The following is a 22,298-nucleotide window of genomic DNA, read 5'->3' as shown; positions in this document are numbered from 1 at the left end:
TGGTACTCCAATAGAAAGACACAGGGTGACAGAAAGGATTAAAAAAGCAAGGTCTGGGCAGCCCGGGGGGCTCAGCGGTTTAGTGCCGCCTTTGGCCCAGGGTGTAATCCTGGAGACCCGGGATGGAGTCTCACGTCAGGCTCTCTGCGTGGAGCCTGCTTCTCCCTCTGCCTGTGTCTGTTTGTCTCTCTCTCTCTGTCTCTCATGAATAAATAAATAAAATCTTAAAAAAAAAAAAGCAAGGCCCATCTATATGCTGCCTACAAGAAACTCCTTTCAGACCTAAAGACACATGCAGATCAAAATGAAGGAATGCATTTAGCATGCAGATGGAAGTAAAAAGAAAGCCAGCATAGCAATACTTAGACCAAAAAAAAAAAAAAAAAAAAAAAAAGCTTTAAAACAAAGACTGTCACAAGAGACAAAGAAGGACACTATAATTTTTTTTTTTTTAATTTATGATAGTCACAGAGAGAGAGAGAGGCGGAGACACAGGCAGAGGGAGAAGCAGGCTCCATGCACCGGGAGCCTGACATGGGATTCGATCCTGGATCTCCAGGATCACGCCCTGGGCCAAAGGCAGGCGCCAAACCGCTGCGCCACCCAGGGATCCCAGAAGGACACTATATAAACATAAAGGGGACAACCCAACAAGAAGATATAACAATTATAAATATATTTGCACCCAACATGGGAGCACCCAAATACATAAAGCAGCTAGTAACAAACATGAAGGAACTAATGAATAGTAATACAATAATGGGGGTGGGGGACTGTAACCCTCCATTTATATTAATAGATAAATCATCCAAACAGAAAATCAACAAGAAAATAGTGGCTTTTAATGACACATCAGACCACATGTATTTAAAAGATATATTCAGAATATTTTGTCCTGAAACAGCAGAATACACATTTTTTTCAAGACTACATGGACTGGGTGACAGGCACTGAGGGGGGCACTTGATGGGATGAGCACTGGGTGTTATGCTATATGTTGGCAAATTGAACTCCAATAAAAAGAAATTAAAAATAAAAAAAGACTACATGAAACATTCTTCAAAGCAGATCATATGGCCACAAAAAACTCCCAACTTCAGAAAAGACTGAAGTCATTCCATGGATCTTTTCTAACCACAATGCTATCAAGTTAAAAATCAACCACAAGGAAAAATCTGGAGAGAGAACATATACATGGAGGTTAAATAACATGCTACTAAACAATGAATGGGTCAACCAAGAAATCAAAGAGGAAATTAAAAAATACATGGAGACAAACTGAAATGAAACCCAGTGGTCCAAACTCTTTGGGATGCAGCAAAAGCTCTTGTGGGAGGGAAGTTTACAGCAAGATAGGACTACCTCAAGAAGCAAGAAAACGCTCAAATAAACAACCTAACCTTATACATAAAGAAAATACAAAAAGAACAAACCAAATCCCAAACCAGTAGAAGGAAGGAAATAATAAAGATTAGAGCAGAAATGAATGAAATAGAAACTAAAAAAAGGAATAAAACAGGTCAAAGAAATCAGGAGCTGGTTTTTGAAAAGATAAACAAAATTGATAAATATTTAGTCAGACTCATCAGAGAGGGTTGTTGGGACTCAAACAAAATAAGAGAGAAAAATAAAAATGCCTCCACATAAATATAAAGCATTATAAGAGAATATTATGAAAAATTATATGCCAACAAACTGGACAACCTAGAAGAAATGGATAAATTCCTAGAAACATATAACCTGCCAAAAATGAATTAAGAAAAATAAAAAATTTGAACAGACTGACTACCAACAGTGAAATTGAATCAGTAATTAAAACACTCCCAACAAACAAGAGTCTGGGACCACAGCTTCACATGTGAATTCTAGCAAATATTTAAAGATGAGTTAATACCTATTCTTCTCAAAGTATTCCAAATATCAGAAAAGGAAGAAAAGCTTCCAAATTCATTCTGTGAAGCCAGCATTACCTTGATACCAAAACCAGATAAGACACTACAAAAAAAGATAACTACAGACCAATATCTCTCATGAATATAGATGCAAAAATCCTCAACAGAATACTGGCAAATCGAATCTAACAATACATTAAAAAATCATTCACCACAATCAAGTGGGATTCACTCCAGATCCAAGTGTGACTCACTATTTGCAAATCACTCAATGTGATACAACACATTCCAAACAAAAAGGATAAAAACCATTTGATCTTCTCAATAGATGCAGCAAAGGCATTTGACAAAGTACAACATCCATTCATGATGAAAAAAAAACCCTCAATAAAACAGGTTTAGAGGAAACATACCTTACCATAATAAAAACCATATATAAAAATGCACAGCTAATCATACTCAAGGGTGAAAAACTGAGGAACAAGACAAGGATGTCTATTTTTGCCACTTTTATGCAACATAATACTGGAAGTCTGAGCCACAGCAATCAGACAAGAAAGAGAAATAAAAGGCATCAAAATTGATAAAGTAGAGGTAAAACTTTCAGTATTTGCAGATATCCTGACACTATATATAGAAAATCCTAAAAACTCCACCAAAAACTACTAGAACTGATAATAGAATCCAGTAAGGTTGGAGGATACAAAATCAATATACAGAAATCAGTTGCATTTCTATACACTAGTACCGAAGTAGCAGAAGGAGAATTAAGAAAACAATCCCATTTACAATTGCACCAAAAAGAATTAAATGCTTAGGAATAGTTGTAACCAAAGAGATGAAACACTTCTACTCTGAAAACTATAAGGAAACTATGATGAAAGAAATGGAAGATGATACACACAGATGAAAAGCTGTTCCATCCTCATGGATTAGAACAAAAATATTGCTAAGATGTCTATTCTACCCAAAGCAATCTATAGATTTAATGCAATCTCTATCAAAATACCAAAAGTATTTTTTTGGACATCACTACAGATCTATTGGAATGATTACAAACAAAAGAAAACCTGACAAAATCAAGTGCTGGCAAGAGTATGGAGTAATTGAAATTATCACTCCTTGCCTGTGGGAATTCAAAATGGTATGGCTACACTGGAAAACAGGCAGTTTTAAAGTTAAACATGTACTTACCATGCAACCCAACAATCCTACTCCTAGGTATTTACACAGATGAAATGAAAATTTATATTCCCACAATAACGCGTATGTGAATGTTTATAGTGGCTGTACTGATAACCACCAACCACTGGAAAAGAACCGAATGTCCTCCAATGATGAATGGGTAGGTAAACTGTGGAACAGCCACATAATAGAATACTATTTGGCAATAAAAAGGAACCAAATACTGAGATTAGAGAGTTGTGTGTATGTGTAAAATAACATAACTGAATAGCAAAAGCATAATGTTAGGTGAAGGAACCCAGAATCAAATGGCTCTTTGGAACAATTCACATGACATTTTGAAAAAGGTAAAGTTACAGTGAGATAAAGCAGATCAGAGGTTAGCAGGGGCTAGAAAGTGGCATGAGGAAATTTGATGGGGGGGATGGGACTGTTCTGGGATGGTGGTTGCAGACTGCATTTGTCAAAACTCATTGCACTGGACACTAAAAATAGTGAGTTTTACTGAATGAAAATAATACCTGGATTTTGTTTTATTTTTAAAGATCTTATTTATTTATGAGAGAGAGAGAGAAAGAGCATGCACACAAGCAGAGTTGGTAGGGACAGAAGGAGAGAGAGAAGCAGACTCCCTGATGAGCAGGGAGTCCCAATGCAGGGCTCGACCCCAGGATCATGACCTGAGCTGAAGGCAGATGCTCAACCACTGAGCCACCGAAGTGCCTGGATACTTGAATTTTAAAAAGATAGGAAGAGTATCTTTGTTGTTCATAAAATCAGAGACAGCATAGTGGAGAGGTTAAGATTATAGCCTCTGCAGCTAAAAGCTCCAGTTACTTCATCGGCAAAATAGGAAGAAGAGCAACCATCGCCCTCATAAAGTCATGGTGATTAAGTGAGACAAGGTGTATAAATCACTCCACAAAGCACAGAGCACAGAGGAAATGCCCCTGAAGCTTTTGCAGGGATTTTAATATAGAACGTTCTCAGAGAAAGGTCACTCCTTCTACAGCACCCCTTGAATGTTGCGTGCACTGTGTTGGGCTAGGTACAGTGCCCGGGACAAATGGACACAGACTTGTGTGACACAGCAACTGTCAACCCTCCCCCCCAACTCTGTTCCCTGAGCCAGAGCTCCTTGTAGACCACAAACCAAAAGAAAAGCATTTCTGTGCAAGAACTGAAATGGTTGCAAGACAGAATTCCTGTCACCACACATCCTGGAGCCACCCTCTTCTTATCCCCGGGAGGGGGCGGGGGGGGACGGGACACAGACGACTTCTGAACGAACCAGAGCAACTTGAAGCAGCTTGGGAGCACAGCTGCCCATTCTCTGTGATGTGGCCTGCAGCATATTCCAAGGAGACACAATAGCTACATTGTCTATTTTCCCGGCCAACTTTATAGACCGTTGTACCAAGCCCAGAAGCCTCTCCCATCTCATGGTAATGTGGCAGATGGGATGATGTGGTCATGAAGTCAGGACACTCCTTTCCTCACCTGAACACTGATGACAGCCAGCACTGCACTCGAGGGAAATCCTTTCTTCTGTTTGGAGAAGCAAGACCCAGGTAACATACACTAATATTGGGGTTTGACCATATAAAATTTGTCTCCCTGTGTCTCGTCTCTTCTCTCTCTCTCTCTCTCTCTCTCTCTCTCTCTCTCACACACACACACACACACACACACACACACACTTCTTCAATCCCCTGCCAAATCTTCCTGAGATAATGTAATCCCGTTATGATGAAAACATTAGACACGAGGCACACATTCCTGCTTAGGCTGTTAAAACTTGTAACATAAAACAACTCAGAGGGGGTTGAGCTCATCAGCCTGCCACAAGGCATTTCTGCTTACAATTAATTTAGCAAAATAGAAGAAGGCAGTAGCAAAAAAAAAAAAAAAAAAAAAAATCTTGGTTTACTAAACGACCTTTAAGTAATTGCTCGTATTTTAAATAGACTCAAGTTACCATAAACTTCTTGGGCAGAGTACTCTCATTTCCTTGGTCTATGGCTTTCATTCTAGCACTGCCTTCACTACTTCTTCAGACAATCGCTGTTTCTTCCTTGGCTCACTCCTGCCTCTTTTGTTGCTGGGTTTATCAGAGTTTCACGTAATAGCTCCATTGAGGTGCAGTGTATGCAGAAACTGGACACAGCAACCCCAAAGGTGCTCCCTGTGTTAGAATGCTGGGCCATTCCCAGGCTCTATAACATGCATGTGCTAGGCGGGGCCTCAGAGGAAACCAAAGAAAGGAAATTCCACACAAGAGGATCTTCAAACACGGGCTGAAAATAATTACCAAGGACAGTAACTAACAGAACTTTATTTCTATGGAAGAGAATAGGAGGAAGTAGACTTTGTAGCATCAAGGAATGAGAAGCTTCTTGCAGTTTCCCCCCAATACCTACCTCCTCCCCACTCCCAAGCCATTTTTTTAAAAGATTTATTTATTGATTTATTTATGATAGATATAGAGAAAGAGAGAGAGGTAGAGACACAGGAGGAGGGAGAAGCAGGCTCCATGCCGGGAGCCTGACATGGGACTCGATCCCGGGACTCCAGGATCACGCCCTGGGCCAAAGGCAGGCGCCAAATCGCTGACCCACCCAGGGATCCCCCAAGCCATTTATTAAACTGTTTTCAGAAGGGACACATTTTCAGAATGACTCTGCTCTGTCTCTGTCCACAGAAGGCCCTATGATAAAAGATCTAGGTCCCTTCTCCCCAGATAGGCTGGTACCAGGTAAAAGGTACACATGTGCCTTGGAAGCCCTCAGGAGAATTAGATCGTTTACCCTCACACCTTCTTTTGCCTCCAAAGACCTGAATTCATACCTATGTGCTTGAACAGCAAACTGCAGACGTCCAAACAAGATGCTGTAAGGTCAGACTTCGAAGTGCTCTCTTCTACCCCAAACCCACAGTAGTGGGAAGTGAAGTAGGAAAAGAGAAATGAAAAATAGCTTTACTGATTCAAAAATAAGAAAAGCATCTCCCTGGAGCAAAAAGAGAACAGAAATACAAAGCAATAAGGGAAGCTAAAGTGAGGGCCTCAGGTCTGGAAGCAAGCAGTAGCAGGCTGGGGTTCCTTTCCTGTGGTTAAAAGGCAATAGAACTGCTTCACATTAGAAAGGTGAGTTGAGTCCACTTTAAGGCTTTAAGCCAGGGGGTGAGGTAAGGCTCCTTTGTCTATAAAAAGAGGCTGAAGACACAGAGCTGATGATATATTCCCTTAGGCTAAGTCGGTAAAGGAAGCTTTGGGTCCAAGAAAAGCAGAACAATAATCTTCTTTTTTAAAGATCTATTTATTTATTCAGAAAGAGAAAGAGAGAGAGAGAGAGAGAGAGAGAGGCAGAGACACAGGCAGAGGGAGAAGCAGGCTCCATGCAGGGAGCCCGACGAGGGACTCAATCCCAGGTCCCCAGGATCACACCCCGGGCTGCAGGCAGTGATAAACTGCTGTGCCACAGGGGCTGCCCCAGAAAAATAATCTTGAAAACTTTAAACCTAGGAACTGAAGTAAATTTAATTTTGACTGAAGTAGTTTTGAATTCATAATCTTTGGGGAATGCACTAAGCTGGAGTCACCTGTGTATTACTTTTTCAAGGCAAACCAGCAATACAGAGATTTCAGGAGGGATGTTTACATCACTAAACAGGACAAAACTCTCAGATAAATAGAAACTTGAAAATATAACTGATGAACTAATTAAAATCACATTCATATTCTCATCTATATACATCCCCACTCACTTCTACTAGGAAACATTTCAGAGAAACATGGGATAACAGAGCTGGAAGGGGCTTTAAGAGCATCCAGTTTAATTTGCTTGTGTTACATACAGTATTTGTCTTTCTCTGTCTAGCTTATTTCAATTAGCATAATGTCCCCAAAGTCCATCCATGTTCTTGCAAATGGCAAGATTCTCTTGTTTTCAATGGCTGAATAACATTCCAGGATATAGATAGAAGATATCACATCCCATTTTCTTTATCCACTCATCTATGGATGGACACTTGAAGTTGTTTCCATATCTTGGCTATTGTAAATAAGGCTGCAATGAACATGAGGGTGTACATATCTTTTGAGTTAGTGTTTTCATTTCCTTTAGATAAATATTCAGAAGCAGAATTGCTGGATCATGTGGTTATTCTATTTTTAATTTTTTGAGGAACCTCAATTAAGTTTTTAATTTTTTGTTTGCTCTAGTGGCTATGCCACTTTGCATTCCCATCAAAACATAACACACAAGGGTTCCCTTTTCTTCACAATCTCACCAACACTTGTTATTTCTTATCTTCTTGATTCTAGCTATCCCAACAGGTGTAAAGAGATAGAGATGGCCAAGAGGTATGGGAAAAGATGCTCAACATAGTGACCATCAGGGAAATGCAAATCAAAACCACAATGAGACATGGGTCTCTTGTATGACAAATGATGGAATAAATCAGAGAGGTTGAATGACCTGCCCAAGGCCACTCAGTTTGTCAGGTACAGAATGGATTAGAATCTAGCAGAGCAATAAAGTACTTTTTCCATGTTACCATCTGGCCTATCTCTAACACAACATTTGTGATGGTTAATGTTATGTGTCAGTTTGACTGGGCCAAAGGGTGCCCAGGTATTTGGTTAAATATTATTCTGGGTATGTGTGTGAGACTGTTTTTGGATGAGATAAATGACTGGAATCAATTAGTGGACTGTCCTCCCCAATGTGAGTGGGTCTCACCCAATCAGTTGAAGGCCTGAAGAGAACAAAGACCGACCCTACCACAAGTAAGGGGGAACTCCTCCCGCCCAAATGCCTTGAAGCTGGGACACTGGTTTTTCCCTGCCTTTGGACTCAAATGGAAGGCTGGCTCTTCCTGGGTCAGACTGGGACTTCGCCATTTGCTCTCCTACTTATGAACTATAGGTCTTGGGACTTCTTAGCCTCCACAATCACATGAACCAAATCCTTCAAATAAATATCCCCCCACTACTTCTTTACACACACACACACCTACCCACCCACCCACACACTCCTGTTGATTCTCTTTCTCTGGAGAACACTAATACAATATTAAACTTTCAACTCAAAAGAGGAAAGAAAATGGTCCCAATGAACATGGTGGACACTGTAGATCAGCTACCCAAGAGCCATTCACAACCTTCTCTTCCCCTGTCATCCTGTAGTTTAAAGGCTGAAAATCTAAAATGTAGTTTCTTCACCTCTCTTATAGCTAATGGTGGTCATACAACACAGTTCTGAACAATAAATTGCAGGTGGAAATCCCTAGGAGCTTCTCCTTTTATTGCCCCTTCTTTATGTCTAGAGCTTGGACACACCAGCTGATGATGGTTGAGGACATCAGTTATCCTGGGACCATGAGGACAAAAGGCACCCCCGCAGGATGGCTAAGGAGGAAGACAGAAAGATTCTGGGTCTGTGATGAGATCTAGGAGTAGTTGCTCCTGCCTTGGACTGCTTCTCTAGAATTTGTGAGACAAAGCCAGTTTTAGTCGTGTTATCTGTCACTTGAGGCTAAATCTTTTCCTAATAGACAATTCTAGCCAGATTTCAGCTATAATGAAAAACAAAAGCAAACATGACCCCAGTTTTAATAAAATACAAGCATTTATCCAAGAAATTTTTTGCGGGTCTACAATACAGATGGCATGAAGAGGCACTAAATCCAAGACCTCCCCTTCAAGGATGCTGGGGAGAAGAGACCTTGTTTCTTGCCATTTCAGAGGACGGTCTGGGGAGAAATCCCTGGGGAATATAATTCTAGCACACGTGGTTGTTGCCAAAGGCTAATGCTAAAGTGGACTGAATCTTGGGCAGGTAGTAGCAGTGAATCCAGCTTTTCCCATTTAGCTTATTTACTTCCTTTTAATTAAAAACTAATTGTGTTCACTGATTCCTGCCTCATTAGAATGAGTGCACAGTCCCTTCTTCTGTAGTGAAAACAGCAGCCTCTCTCTATCGATGCTGGCACCAATGATTGCCAGTAGCTCTATGGTAGAGCACGAGACTTAGTCAAAAGATCTGGGCTTGGGACTCCATTCGCCCCTGTTTTGTTCATCCTCCCCTACAGGTGTATCTCTGAACCTAAGTTCCAGTTCCTCACGTACAATTATTGGCTTAAAGGACAGAGTGATTACAAAAAAATCCCCACAAATGCAAAACACTCTACAAAAGAAAAAATCAATCAGATAACTCGGTTGTGTGCGAACTAAAAGTAAATAGATTCAATGTGAGGAAAGCACATGAGTAACAGAAGAAAAGTTCATTCATCATTATTATTTTTTTAAACCTAAGTTCATTCATTATCTTTCTGGCATTTATTTTGGCTCTTCTTCCTTTCTCAGAGAGTAAAAGTTGCTAGGTAAGTGATCTCTGATTAAGTGTTAGAGTAAAAAGCCTTACAGAACAAATTCTAAGGAAATAAAAAGCTAGAAATGACTTGGTAGATTTGTCTGCAAGCAGTAGCTATTAGCACCCTCCCCCTCCCCCCTCCCCCCGCCATGCTCTAACAGTGCTCCGACCATCAATATCCTTTTCATTACATTTTTGACACCTATATTCCCTTTAGAATCTAAGCTCCCCAGATCCCTACTTGAGATTAAGCCTCTTACGACTTCGTGGGTGATAAAAATTCTAGGAGATAAAACATGTGTCGCACAATGATTTTTTTTTTTTACCCACTTTGTTTCCCACTCTGCACTGAGAATCATCTCCTTTTGGACAAATGAGAGAAAAGCAAACAATTCACTGGGACGGGGCCTAGAACATGTTCCAGGCCGGTTCCACACCACATACCTTGTCTTGGGTTTCGCATCGGACACAGTCACACTCAAAACAGTACTGATCCTTCAGCTGCTTCCGGCGCTCCTCGCTGGTCATCAGCATGTCCAGGTAGCAGATGGTGAGCTGGGGAGGCCAGAGAGGACAGGGTCACAGGGCTGTAGTGCTCCTCCTCCTGAACACATGCTTACCATCACTGCTGACTATTTAAGCAAACGTGTTTCTATTATGTACCACAAAGTGCAAGAGGAAAGAAAGATACTACTTAGAGTCTCTCTATGCAAATAATCCCATGTAAAATTTTAATGTGTTACCTTCCAGTCTTCATTGTGTCATGAGTACATATATATTATATATCTACTTTAAAGAATTGGACTCATGACCTCTATACGTTTTTACACCTTGCCTTTTATTCACCAAACAAGAGAATATCAAGAGCTGGCATGTGTTTGGTCATCCTAAGGTTGTGTAGTAAAATCTGTAACTGCTGGCAATCAGAGAAGCCAGATCAATTCTGATCCCCAAGGGGTGGCAGACGCTGTACCCAGATGCTCTTAAATCCTGAGCAGTCCTGCATGGACTGCCATGAGGCAGACCTCATGGAATTTGAGGTCCACCAAATTTGGTGTCTTTGAAGTTAGGACACTGTTTTACTTGTGACCAGGTAGATTTAATTAAAAAAAAAAAAAAAGGAATAATTTGCAACTAGGGACAAATAATGTCAGAATGTGATCCTAGGTGGAAGCTCTTAAGCTGACTCCCTTTCAAACAGTAATTATGTTGTCTTGGATGACGAAAGGTCAGGTCTCCCTGTAGCTGTCAAGTTCCACTGGGAAGTCATAGGTCTTTAGGTAACACTGTAATGTTCACATATCCCTCACTCAACCAGATATTTGCACTGAAAGTCTAATTCAAAATACACAAGATGGCACTCCTGATTCCCCCAGCCTGTTCCATCCCTGCTGGAGCCATCCTAACCTCAGCTGACAGCAATGCATCTTCTGTGTCCTTCAAGTGGAAACCTCAGTCACCCTTGACTTCTCTCTCCCTTTCACATTCTCACCCAATCCACCAGGAAATTCAATGCACCCAACCTTAAAAATATATACTCCTTTCTACCTCTCCCAATGTGATCATCCTGGTCTGAGTTGCCTTTCTTTCTCGCTCTTAAAACAAGCAAGTCTCACAGCCGGTCCCCCTGTTCCCCCTGCACTCCACCCTCCAGCAGGGGATTCTCTTCAAATTTAAGACAGATCAGCTCTTCCCTGTGCTCAAAATTCTCCAGTCCCCCCCCCCCCCCCCCCGGCTTTTGCTTATGGGCCAAGTCCTGACAAGGGATTCCCACAGCATAACTCAGTGTGTGGTTCCAGGGCCTATGTCACTCGTCTGTGGTAATGTCAGGAACCAAACACAAAGGAACACTTAGAAACTTCTATAGGAATCTGGTAAGAAACTCTAATAATAAAATGTTAGGCTTTTATTTCATATGTGTTTAAAATCTCATTTTTCCAGTAATTTATTTTCATGAAATTTTACAAAAATATTAGTCTCCAATGGATGAGGACTAATAATAACAACAACAGCCACCACCAGCAGCCCGGTTCCCTCTCTGAGCACCATCCCCACTGCCAGCCCTTGCTCCTCCTGCCCCCATGCACCCCTATGCCTGACGACACTGGCTGTTTCTGCTGCGCTGCCCCCAGAACCCACACCAGGGCCTCCCTTGCCTCTGCTGGGTGTCAGTGAATCTCACTTCTTCATTGAAATCTAACCTCGACCCCCTCCTTAAGATAACAACCTGACAATCATCTCACCCAGGGCTCCTCATCCCCTCACACTTTTCTAGTTTCTTTTTGGTAACAAATGTCCACTTGTAACATATTGTGTACATACAATACTTCTGTATTTGCTTTTACATGTGAAGGTAATTGCCAGGGTATATATGTATGGTGGGCAGAAGTGGAGGTGCTGCTGGAGAGAAAGAAGGAAGGACCATCCATGGAAGGAAGGGACAAAAGCTCTCTAGAGCAAATAATCCCAGATGCTTCTTCTTAGACTTGAAAGAAAGCATCTTGTGTCTTCAAAGCATGATCTTACATGCTGGAAAGCATGATAGGGAAGAAAGGCCATCCTCTTTGACAGAAAACATAGCTTTGGGTGAGTCTCAGTGGAAAAGAAGCCTGGTCAGCCAGCCGAAGCTGTCCCATCCTCCATAGCCATCCCCAGGGTCCAGTCTGGCTGGCCGGCTCTCTCTAGAGCCTTTCCGTGTTAGGCAACATATCATGCTGCTCTGTAACACAGAAACAAGAGTATCTGGCCTCAAGCCAACAAATCCAAGGCCAGAGAAATAAGTTTGGCTAACCCAAGACTTAATCACAAGGGCCAAAACTCATGAGTGATCATGACAGGCAGTGAATAGGCAACAGAAGACTAATTATTTCATTTAATCCCACTAAATAGCCTCTGACAGCCTTCCTTGTTACCCTGTAACTGCCCAAAACCACTACCTGGACTGAACTATGGCTTTCTAATGGACCCTTGGACTGCCTGTGGTCTACCTCTCATCTTCTCAACTGCTTTGAGAGATCTTCCTAAAACTCATATCTGATCACATCGTTTCCCTACGTGAAGATTTTTGATGGCCTCTCTGCCTGCAGGATAAGGCACACAAGGGCTTCCCAGGTGATCTTCTGTCTGCCTTTCTAGCCTGAATCTCTCTCCAGACACCTTCCAGTCTTCACAGTTATAGACACTGCTACGCCTCTGAAACAATGCACACAGTGCCAGTGCGTACTGTGCATCTCTGCCCTAGCCTATCCTACACTCAGCTTCTTCTTTTTTTTTTTAAGATTTTATTTATTTATTCATGGGAGACACAGAGAGAGAGAGAGAGAGAGAGAAGCAGAGACACAGGCAGAGGGAGAAGCAGGCTCCATGCAGGGAGCCCAATGCGGGACTCGATCCCAGGACCTAGGATCACGCCCTGAGCGGAAGGCAGGTGCTAAACCGCTGAGCCACCCAGGGATCCCCTACACTCAGCTTCTTCGGAGCATTCTCACCCCACAAGCTTGGCTCAGATATACCTCCTCCCATGAAGAGTGCCCAATTCCCCCCTTTCTACCTCCTCCATGTTTATAATAGTTGACAAAATACACTGTCAAAACTGAACATCTCAATGGCAAAACATTTTTATGCATATTTTTTGGGGGGGGGGGAAACAAAACACAGAGCTTCCTAACTGGTAATGCCAGTGAAATCATTGTATCAGCCAAAGATAAAAAATCCTTATTGAAGACTCACTGATTCACCACTTTTAATGAAGAATCTGCTCACTACATATAAGGCTCATTTAGCAGGAACGTATATATGAAACTTTGCCATTGATCAGTGGATGTTTTAATGGCACAGAACAAAATCGCATTAAAATATTAATGCCACTGACCATTGCTTTACCATTTTAGAGCAGCTTTTATGGGAAAGGCTGTAAATCACTTCCAACATTGAGTATGGATATTGGATGTATTACTTACTTAAAAATTTCAAGGCAAAGAAACCTCTTTTCCAGGAAGCCCATCTTTTCGTTATATACAACAGAGTGGATAAGAAGACCAAAGTCAAATTAGACTTAGTTTTTATTTCTAGGATTACATTATCACAATTATAAATTTTTCTACAGATACTGGCTCTGAGCTGAAAACAACACGCAGATCTCACCTCTTTTTAAAATCAAACCTGAGTGTTATTCTCTCTTCTCACTGTCACACCCCTGTACTCAGTCATTAGCAAATTCTGCTAATTTTAATTTCTAACATTATTTTCTTCAGATCGCTGATCATGAGCCACCAGTTGAATTCCTCCTGACTTCGGGGTGCCATTGTCACCTTTTGCTGGATTACTACATCAACCTGACCCTCATCTGCCCAACCTTGCTTACACATGGAAAATCCATCATGCAGTTCCACTGACTCAGAGGCGCTCACTGCCTATCCAAGCCCTTCACAGATATCTACTGAGTGCCTCCTATAGACCAGACACTGTTAGCAGTTCCTTAATAAGACCCACAGGCATTCCTACAATAAGGTGTGGTCCCTGAATATTCACTCATCTGCTGGTCACATTTGAAGTCTTCAGTCTATGTCTTCATTCTTCTGATAAGAATGCTTCCTACTCCTTGAGCTCACCATTCTGTCCTTTGTCTCTGTCTAGAACTCCGTCCCCTGTCCCAGCCAACTCAAAGTCTGTGGATGCTCTAAGAGTCTAGGAGTCACTTCTCTGGAAGCTCCACTTTTCTTACCAGCTTCCTCATCCCTGTGCCCTACCACCACGTAGGTACCCCTCATCTGAATGTCTATAAAGCCCCGTGTACTTTATTTACACTTTTGTACTTTTCATATTCTGTTACTTTTCTCTGTTCTATGTCAGTTTCCTCATTTATACCTTGAGCTCCTGAAGGCAAGGCGGGGTCTTATTCATCTTTCTATTCCCAATGCCCAGCCCAGCACATGACACCCTATAAGTAGGCAGCAAATTTGTCAAATGACTTAGAACATAAGTAAAGATGAGAGAAGAAACAGACTGTCTTAATCTCACAACCATTTAGATTAAAATATTACAGATATCAACACACTCAGTTTATGCAAATCACATTTCTCCAGGTCGCTATGGCTCCAGAGAATGCTGGTAGCAAGTGGCATTATTTGTAATAACTACAACCTCTTCTAACCAGAAATTCCCACAATGGTGGCCTGGACTGTCCAGTTTTCTTCCCTGATCTATGTTTTAGAACACTGTCATTTGATAAGACACTTTTTGACACAAAATTTCAAGCAGAAATATTTTATACTTTAAAGGATATTTTAGGTTATGCCTCTTTATTGTATTGCATTTTAGAACTAGCTTTCTGAAAATAAGATGTATTAATTTACTTGTACACATTAATAAGAAAGATTAAGAATCAATAATAAAACTCAGTTTAGAGGAAGGTAAAATATCAGAAAATTGCAGTTACAAATTGCAAAACCGATTATAACAAATGTCATAGCTTACCAAAACCCTGAAGAGGCAGCCATCTGCAATCTAGCACATGAGCCATGCCTTAAACCTTACTATAAACATCTCTGTAAGGAGGTGCTAGATAAGGAGACAAAAACCCCAAAGCAAAACCAAACCAAACTAAACCAAACCAAGAGACCCAACAGCTCAGCATTACAGTGGAAATCTTTAGGGAGCCAAGTGTTAGAAACTGTGCTGGTTTGAAGGGAATGGTCTGAAAGTGGTCCAAGAGATGGCTTTATGTGCAGAGAAACAAAGGGTAGGGAATTTCCATGGTGACTCCTGCTACTAAGGAGCCTATGCAAATTCCCAGCTCTTCTTGGCTGAGGTCTGAAGTGCTCTCATCTCAAACTGGCACTGGCTGGCTATCACATTACTTTCTTTCTGGGGCCCGTGGGACACACCTGAAGATTAGTGGTAGTTTTAAGAATGGTTCATATCCTATTCCACCTCTGGTTTTGCCTTTCACAAAGCTTTATTCACTCACTCAACAAGTAGAGAGTAAGGATTGTCTCTATAAGAAGCACTATGGAGACTTCCCTCAAAGAGCCTCCATTCCAGAACTCAATCCCATGAAGCATATATTAGAACTGGGGAGTGCCCAGGTGAGCAGCAAAACCAAAATGCAGAATTGATCCTACGAAACTGCCAAACATTTCTAAATTTACTTCCTTGCCCAGTTTAACTAAGCAAATATTTGCACAATAAAAAGGAACTGCCCCTCTTAACCTCAAAATGTCTTTGCTCCTGGTTCTCCCTCTGCCCCATCTCTGCCCCAACAGACCAATGTTAAATGAACAGGAGGTCTGTCAGTCATTGGGGGTGGGTGGCCACAGGCATCTGCTGAACAGGGACTCAGGTCATCAGCCTTCCCTGACACAAGCGTCCTACACAATGAACGACTGATTCATCCAGAATGCCAACAGTCACCTTGGTGAGAAGCACTCCTGGTCTTCATATGAGCTCAACTGAATGGGAAGTCAAGTCAGCAATGAGCTATGGAAGCTTCCTGGGTGCAAGTACTGAGTACTAAATGAGATAGTAAGATACAATGGCTTGTCCGCATGAAGCTTATGGCTGAACAGAGGAGTCACCAGAAGAGTCAGAATAACTGCAAAGAAAAGAACCATTGTAAAGGAGACCTCAAAGCAAAAAGACATTTCCTGTAATTTGGGAAATGTGGAAAAGGTTTATAGAGGAAATAATGTTTGAAAGGACCTTAAAAGGTGTGTAATATTAACTCAGGAAAATGGGAGAGGGGGACAGCCCTGCAGACAAAATGTTCCCACCAAGACCAGATAGGGTGGGGAGATTTTATTTTCTGAAACAAACACACAAACAAATACCAAAATAAAAAAACAAGCTCAAAACAAAACAAAACAAACAACAACAACAACAAAAAAACCCAAGCTCATAGACACAGAGAACAGATTGGTAGTTGCCAGAGCTGGGCTGGCGGAGGGGGGAGCACAAAATGGGTCAAGCAGGTAAAAAGGTACAAGTGCCAGGTATGAAACAGTCCTAGGGGATGTAAGGTACGGCACGGCAATTGTAGTTAACAGCACTGCAAAGCATATTTGAAAGTTACTAAGAGACTAAATTTTTTTTAAAGATTTCATTTATTTATTTATTTGACAGAGAGAGAGCACAAACAGGGCAGTAGGGCAGAGGGAGAAGCAGACTCCTCGCTGAGCAGGGAGCCTGATGCAGGAGTCGATCCAGGACCCTGAGATCATGATTTGAGCTGAAGGCAGATGCTTAATGGACTAAGTCACCCAGGCGCCCCTATGAGAGTACATCTTAAAAGTTCATATCACAGGAGAAAAAATTTCTGTAACTATTTGGTGACAGATGTTAACCAGATGCACTGAGGTGATTATTTCACAATATATATAAACATCAAATTGTTGTGTGATACACCCAAAACTTACACAATGTCGTACGTCCATTATACCTCAATCAAACAAAGTCATCTCCCAAACAAGATGGTAGGACAGGATGTATGGGGAGAATCCTCCCTTTGTTGGGAATCCACTTTGGTAAGTATCATGAAAGACACATCTGAGTCTGCAGGGCCTGACATGGAGCAGAGTTATTCTGTGTCAACCAAGAGGAAGGATTTGCTTGTTGCTCCAGAGATGGAGGAAAAAGGACATGAAAGAAGTGAAATCAGCACCAAACAAGACGTTTTCAACTGAATGAAAAGAACCAAGGAAAATAATTGGCAGCCAAGCCTAGAAAACAAGACATAGGAAAATTTCTTTGTTGTTCCTGAAAATTCTGTTTCTAATAGTTTTTCTGTTTGCCACTCAAGTTATTGATTTTTTTAATTTAGTAAGCCATCCTCAAGTCAGCAGCAGTAACATCATCATCGAAGACAGTTGGCCCTCAGCTCCTGCACTAATGCTGCTACAAACGGACAGTGCCTCCCTTTTTTACCTGCCTCAAAGTCCATGTGGCTCTAGGGGAAAAACAATTAAATTCTCCATCTCGTTGACAGATACCCCAGTGTACTGAGCACAGGGCTCCTAAAAAATGGGAAATCCAGTAAGTGGCTGTATAAGAGACAGCTTATTCCATTGAAAATCAGATTGGAGGGAGTCTTATCGAAGCCAAATCTCTGTCTACATAAAATATGGTGCCCTCGAGTTTAAGTTTTATTGCCTGAGTGCTGCATCAATGTAATAAAAGCTTATGATACTCTGCTTTCCGTGCAATAAATATCCACTTTAGCAAATTGGAAGGTAGAAGGAAACCAGGTTCTCCAGAGTGTGAATACCTATAACCCCACATTCAGGGTGGTACATGTACAAACCCTCAGCGGGCTCTGGCTTGGCAGCCCCAGGGCAGCCCATCTGCAGCTGCCTTGTGAGACCTGGCGCTTCTGAGAAGGAAACCTGGATGTCAAGGCTCAGTCACCGTTGGAGGCTATACCCCCCTGGCCTCTCTTCCCTTCACATCTTTCCCGAACAATCACACAGAGATGGTGATAGGTTTGTAAAGGCTCCATGACCACATGAACGAGTAAGTCTTGCTACTTTCTTGTCATTGAGATAAAAACAAGTCACCTTCAAGATGTGATGAGTGGCCTGGGATCCCACTCACAAGCCAGGCTGCCCTCCCGCGCACAAAGGGATGGCCACTGGCAGGAATGTGAGGGGCTGGTGAGCTGTCACACACATAGAACACATACACACCATCACACACTCATACCTCTCTCTTGCACATGTTCAAGAGGAGCTGCTGGAATCCATAGAAACAGTGATTTACAAAGTCAGCCCATCTGTAATCCTGCACAAGCACTGAGGGGCAAATCTGTGGCTGGAGGGACAATTCCTAGCTCTTCCCCCGCTGGCAGGTTAATGACAAGCTATCTCTCAAGCACAACTGGTTTCAGGGAAGGGCCATACCGAGAGGGTCCTGGATGCAAAAGGGGGCCAGGCGGTGGGAAAAGTAGGTTGCTTACCTCCTCTCCTGCCTCGATGTCTCGGACTGCTCGCAGTAAGAGGTGCGGCCCGTTGAACACAATGGAGCAATTGGGGTCGCAGCTGTGATTGAGCAAAGACATACTGGAGGAAAGAGAGAAGCGGGTACTGTCACTCAGCAGATAGTCAGACACCTAAAGCTAATGAATATAGTGAGCAAAAGACACTTTAGCACGGTGGGGGCAGGGAGGGGCAGATAAGGTCAGCAGTGCACCAGGGAGATCCCAGAAACGTCCCTAGCCCACATGGCATGAAGCAAAATGCCCCCCAAAATGAGGCCACGTAGGGAAGTGTGCTAACAAAAATGTTTTCTGAGATCTCCCTGGGGATGAAGATGGGAGACAGCTGTGCCTTTCAATGGCAGCCAGGACACCTGGGGCCCTTCTCACGCAGCTCTGTGCAGACCTTGCCTCCTGTGCTGGGATACCCAGAGCCAGGCCAAGGGCTAAGGAGAGTTCCCCCTCTCACTCTCACACAGAAGTGAGAGATGACTTGCAATGGCATTAGCATTTTGACGCTGGAGTGTCCAGGGCCCCCACCTGGTTGTTTTAGTACCAGGGAGGCTGCACCTCTACACTTCACTGTGTAGAAAGCACTTTCTTTGCCCTTGCACATGTATATCACCACGTGACTCTCACGAGGGGCATTTACAGACAAAGCAATTGCCACGTGCAGGGAAGTAGCTGGCCCAGGATGCACAGCTGGGAGTGCACTGAATCGGAACCAGGTGCTGTGAACCCTGGGCCCCTCTGTGCCAGTGCACCCTGAGGACCCAGAACAATATACCGGTGATTCACAACCCTTGTGAGAAGAAAGAAAAGAAGCCAAATTCTCAGTTTCACAGTTAATTATAAAAAGGGCTATATTTGTATTTGCACCTTAACAGCAGCAAAAACAAAATGAAATGAGTGACTGCGGTGTTTGTGGAGGGACAGCCTGGCAGCTCAGGGGAAGAGGTCACCTCAGCAGCAGTGGCACAGAGCACTTCAGAAGGCCAACCTTGAAAGTTGGACCTTGGAGTGTGCTAAGCCAAAAGACAAAATCAACCCAACTGGTGCTTCTGCCCAAAAGGCTGGGGGAAAAGATCAGGGCAAGGATGGGGCACTAAACAAACATTTTCTAAAGATGATTTATTTATTTATTTATTTGAGAGAGGGAGAGAGAGCACAAGCTGGGAGGGGAGGGGCAGAGGGAGAAGCAGACTCTCCACTGAGCAGGGAGCCCGATATGGGGCTCCATCCCAGGACCCTGGACTCATGACTTGAACCCAAGGCAGATGCTTCACCGACTGAACCACCCAGACACCCCAAGGTAATAACCAAATTTTATTAGCACCCACAAACCCCAACTTCTTTTCCTGAGAGCAAGAATTTAGGTCTGAGGTCTGCCTCTCTGCTCATACCACAGCATATACCATGGGGCTATAAAATTCTTTTCTTTAAACTTAACATTTTCTGCTTTCTCATAATTTGTCATTAGGTTCCAAGCATTGCTCATGAGCCAGCAGCTGTAATCGCCTTTCTGACACCTTCTACGAGGTCAGAGAGCCGGGTGAATTATAGTTGTTTCTTCGAGTAAATGAAATACCGTTCGCCATACCTAGGATAGAGGCCAACACCAACTTCCTGCATCTCCGCATTACAGATGGTGAAAGCATTGCAGATCACCTGTAAAAACAAGGGAAAGACCATTGGGATTACCAGAGTCACCTAAGAAATGTTGCAGGCAGAAGACAGAGATTTTCAAAATCAAATGGAGCACTTTCAATACTTTTTGTAGCTGCTTTGGAAAGATCCAAGCCAAACAGGGATGCTCTTTCATTTGCAAAAGAATGTATCTGGGACAGGCTTCCCTGAAGAAGGGCAGGTTAAGTGCATTAATAGAAACATCCTGTACAAAAATTTAGGCTTAAACCAGCACAAGGCATTAATTTCAATCTAATCCCCTCCCCCCGACCCCTAAATTACACAGTTCCAAGCCAGGTTCAAGTTTCAAAATTCAAATAATCTATTTGTGAGAACTAGAGACTCCCACCACATTGGATTTTTTCCCCCTCAAACTACCTGCAGTTTCCAAATGCCACTGTGTATCTGATAAGGAATAGCAGCAGCCTGTCAAATGTCACATGTGAATAAGTGCTAAGGAAGAAAGGTAAAGGCACAGAGGAAAAAGTGCTCAGGAAAGCTCTGGAGCATAAGATGACATTTAAGCAGAGACCCAAGAAGCTGTGGAAATGAACATGTGTATATTGATGTCATGCATGTTCCTGTCAGGAGAAAGCACAAGTGCAAAGGCCCTGAGGTGCGAATATTCTCAGGTACAGAGTAACAGCAAGAAAGTTAGTGTGGGCAAAGCAGGGTAAGGGAGAAGAAGAGGGGTAAAATATGAGATCAGAGTGGCAGTTAGATCATACAGGCGCTTAGAGCCATGTCTAAGTTTTATTCTAAATGAGACAGAAAACTACTGGGGTGCTTCTGAGTCAAGACATGACTGGATCAGTTTCTGTTTGAAAGGATTACTCTGGCTATTGTGTAGAGAATGGGCTATAGAAAGGCAAGGGAAAAAAAAATAGAGAGGCAAGGGTGATGGAGAGGGAATGAGAAGCCCAGATGAGACTGAGGCATGGATTCTGGTAGCGGAAGTGGGGAGAAGGCAGTGGTGCTGCCAACAGGATTTACCCGATGGCCTGCCCCCAGGGGAATGGAAAGAGTCAAGGATAAGGTTTGCACTTGGACCTACACAGGCTTGGCTATGGTTGCCATCATGAACATGAGCAAGACTGTAAGAGGAACAGGCCCGGTTGCAGGGAGTTGGAAGAAGTCTAGGGGCTGTTTTAAGCCATATTAAATTTGAAATGGCCCATTAGACATTTCAGCCAAGATGAAGCATGAGTGCTTGGAGTTCAACGCAGCAGCTGGGCTTGACACTTAGAACAAAACAGAACAAAGCCCATCAAGAAGAAAGTAGGAGAGGCCACCAGAGACTTGAGATGAACCAGGGACTATGAGTGGATGCTGACTTATTGTTATAGTTTCTGTAAAGGAGAAACAACAAGTGACAACGAATTTCTCTAAATCAGCTTTATATGAAAGAACATAAAGTATGAAAAAGCATTCATTCCTGAGACTCTTCCACCACTCTAAAGAGCGCTTTTATGAAATCTAGTACAAACTATCACGATTGGGCATTTCCTCTAAAAGTCTGATAAAACTACAGTTTTGAATCGGGAAATAAGTTGGTGTACACACATATTTTGAACACACACTAGTTAAACTGCTTTAAGGGCATGTGGTTCCTATTAAGTTGCAACAGTGCACTGCCTATACATATTTATGTATAAAATGGATGGTGGAAATCTAGGACAAAAGATCCTGTGTTTTCTTTTAGGAACTCTAAAATGTCTAAACATTTTTAAACGGGTATGAATTTGGGGGTGAGGAATAACAAATTTTAGCAGGTATTTTTAAAGTGTGATCAGGACTTTACCAAAATTAATCCACCAATGAAAAATCGGATCAAACCAATCTAATTTGTTAACTTTTGAATCAAACCAAAATGCAAACATTTTTGCTTCACTGTGAAGCAAAGTAAAGGCTTTTCCAAAATAGATTTATTCTGACAGAATTTTTAAAAAGAAAGAGCTAACAGGGGGAAATGTGAGCTTGGCTAGGTCTTCCTCCAGGAAACTTTTCCCAATCCCACAGACTTGGCTGACTTACGTCTTGTTAGCAGCATTTATCATCCTGGGTTATTATCTACCCATTTACTTGACACTAAAACCAACTCCAGTGTAAAATACTGAGAGGACAGAGATGGTGGCTGCCTATGGAAAGACACTAATACAGGTTTTTCTGAGAGGTGGATGGTTGTGTGGGTGTGGT

The 22,298-nt window shown here is 42.4% G+C and overlaps 1 protein-coding gene across 7 annotated transcripts in view; it reads right to left on the bottom strand.

Annotated features, from left to right (window-relative positions):
• Positions 1-22,298, bottom strand: part of SMYD3 (SET and MYND domain containing 3) — a 792,487-nt gene that overhangs the window by 243,155 nt on the left and 527,034 nt on the right. For all 7 annotated transcript variants that reach the window (XM_077901368.1, XM_077901367.1, XM_077901370.1 and 4 more), the window contains 3 exons: positions 20,017-20,084; positions 18,399-18,501; positions 9,896-10,006 (listed from right to left, as the gene is read on the bottom strand). In XM_077901368.1, coding sequence (XP_077757494.1) covers positions 9,896-10,006; positions 18,399-18,501; positions 20,017-20,084 — 282 coding nt within the window. The remainder of the gene's footprint in view (positions 1-9,895; positions 10,007-18,398; positions 18,502-20,016; positions 20,085-22,298) is intronic.

This window comes from Canis aureus, chromosome 6 (genome assembly GCF_053574225.1).
Source record: "Canis aureus isolate CA01 chromosome 6, VMU_Caureus_v.1.0, whole genome shotgun sequence".
Classification (NCBI taxonomy): domain Eukaryota; kingdom Metazoa; phylum Chordata; class Mammalia; order Carnivora; family Canidae; genus Canis; species Canis aureus.
Note: the sequence above shows the minus strand (reverse complement) of the source record. Positions and strands in the feature narration are given on the sequence as shown.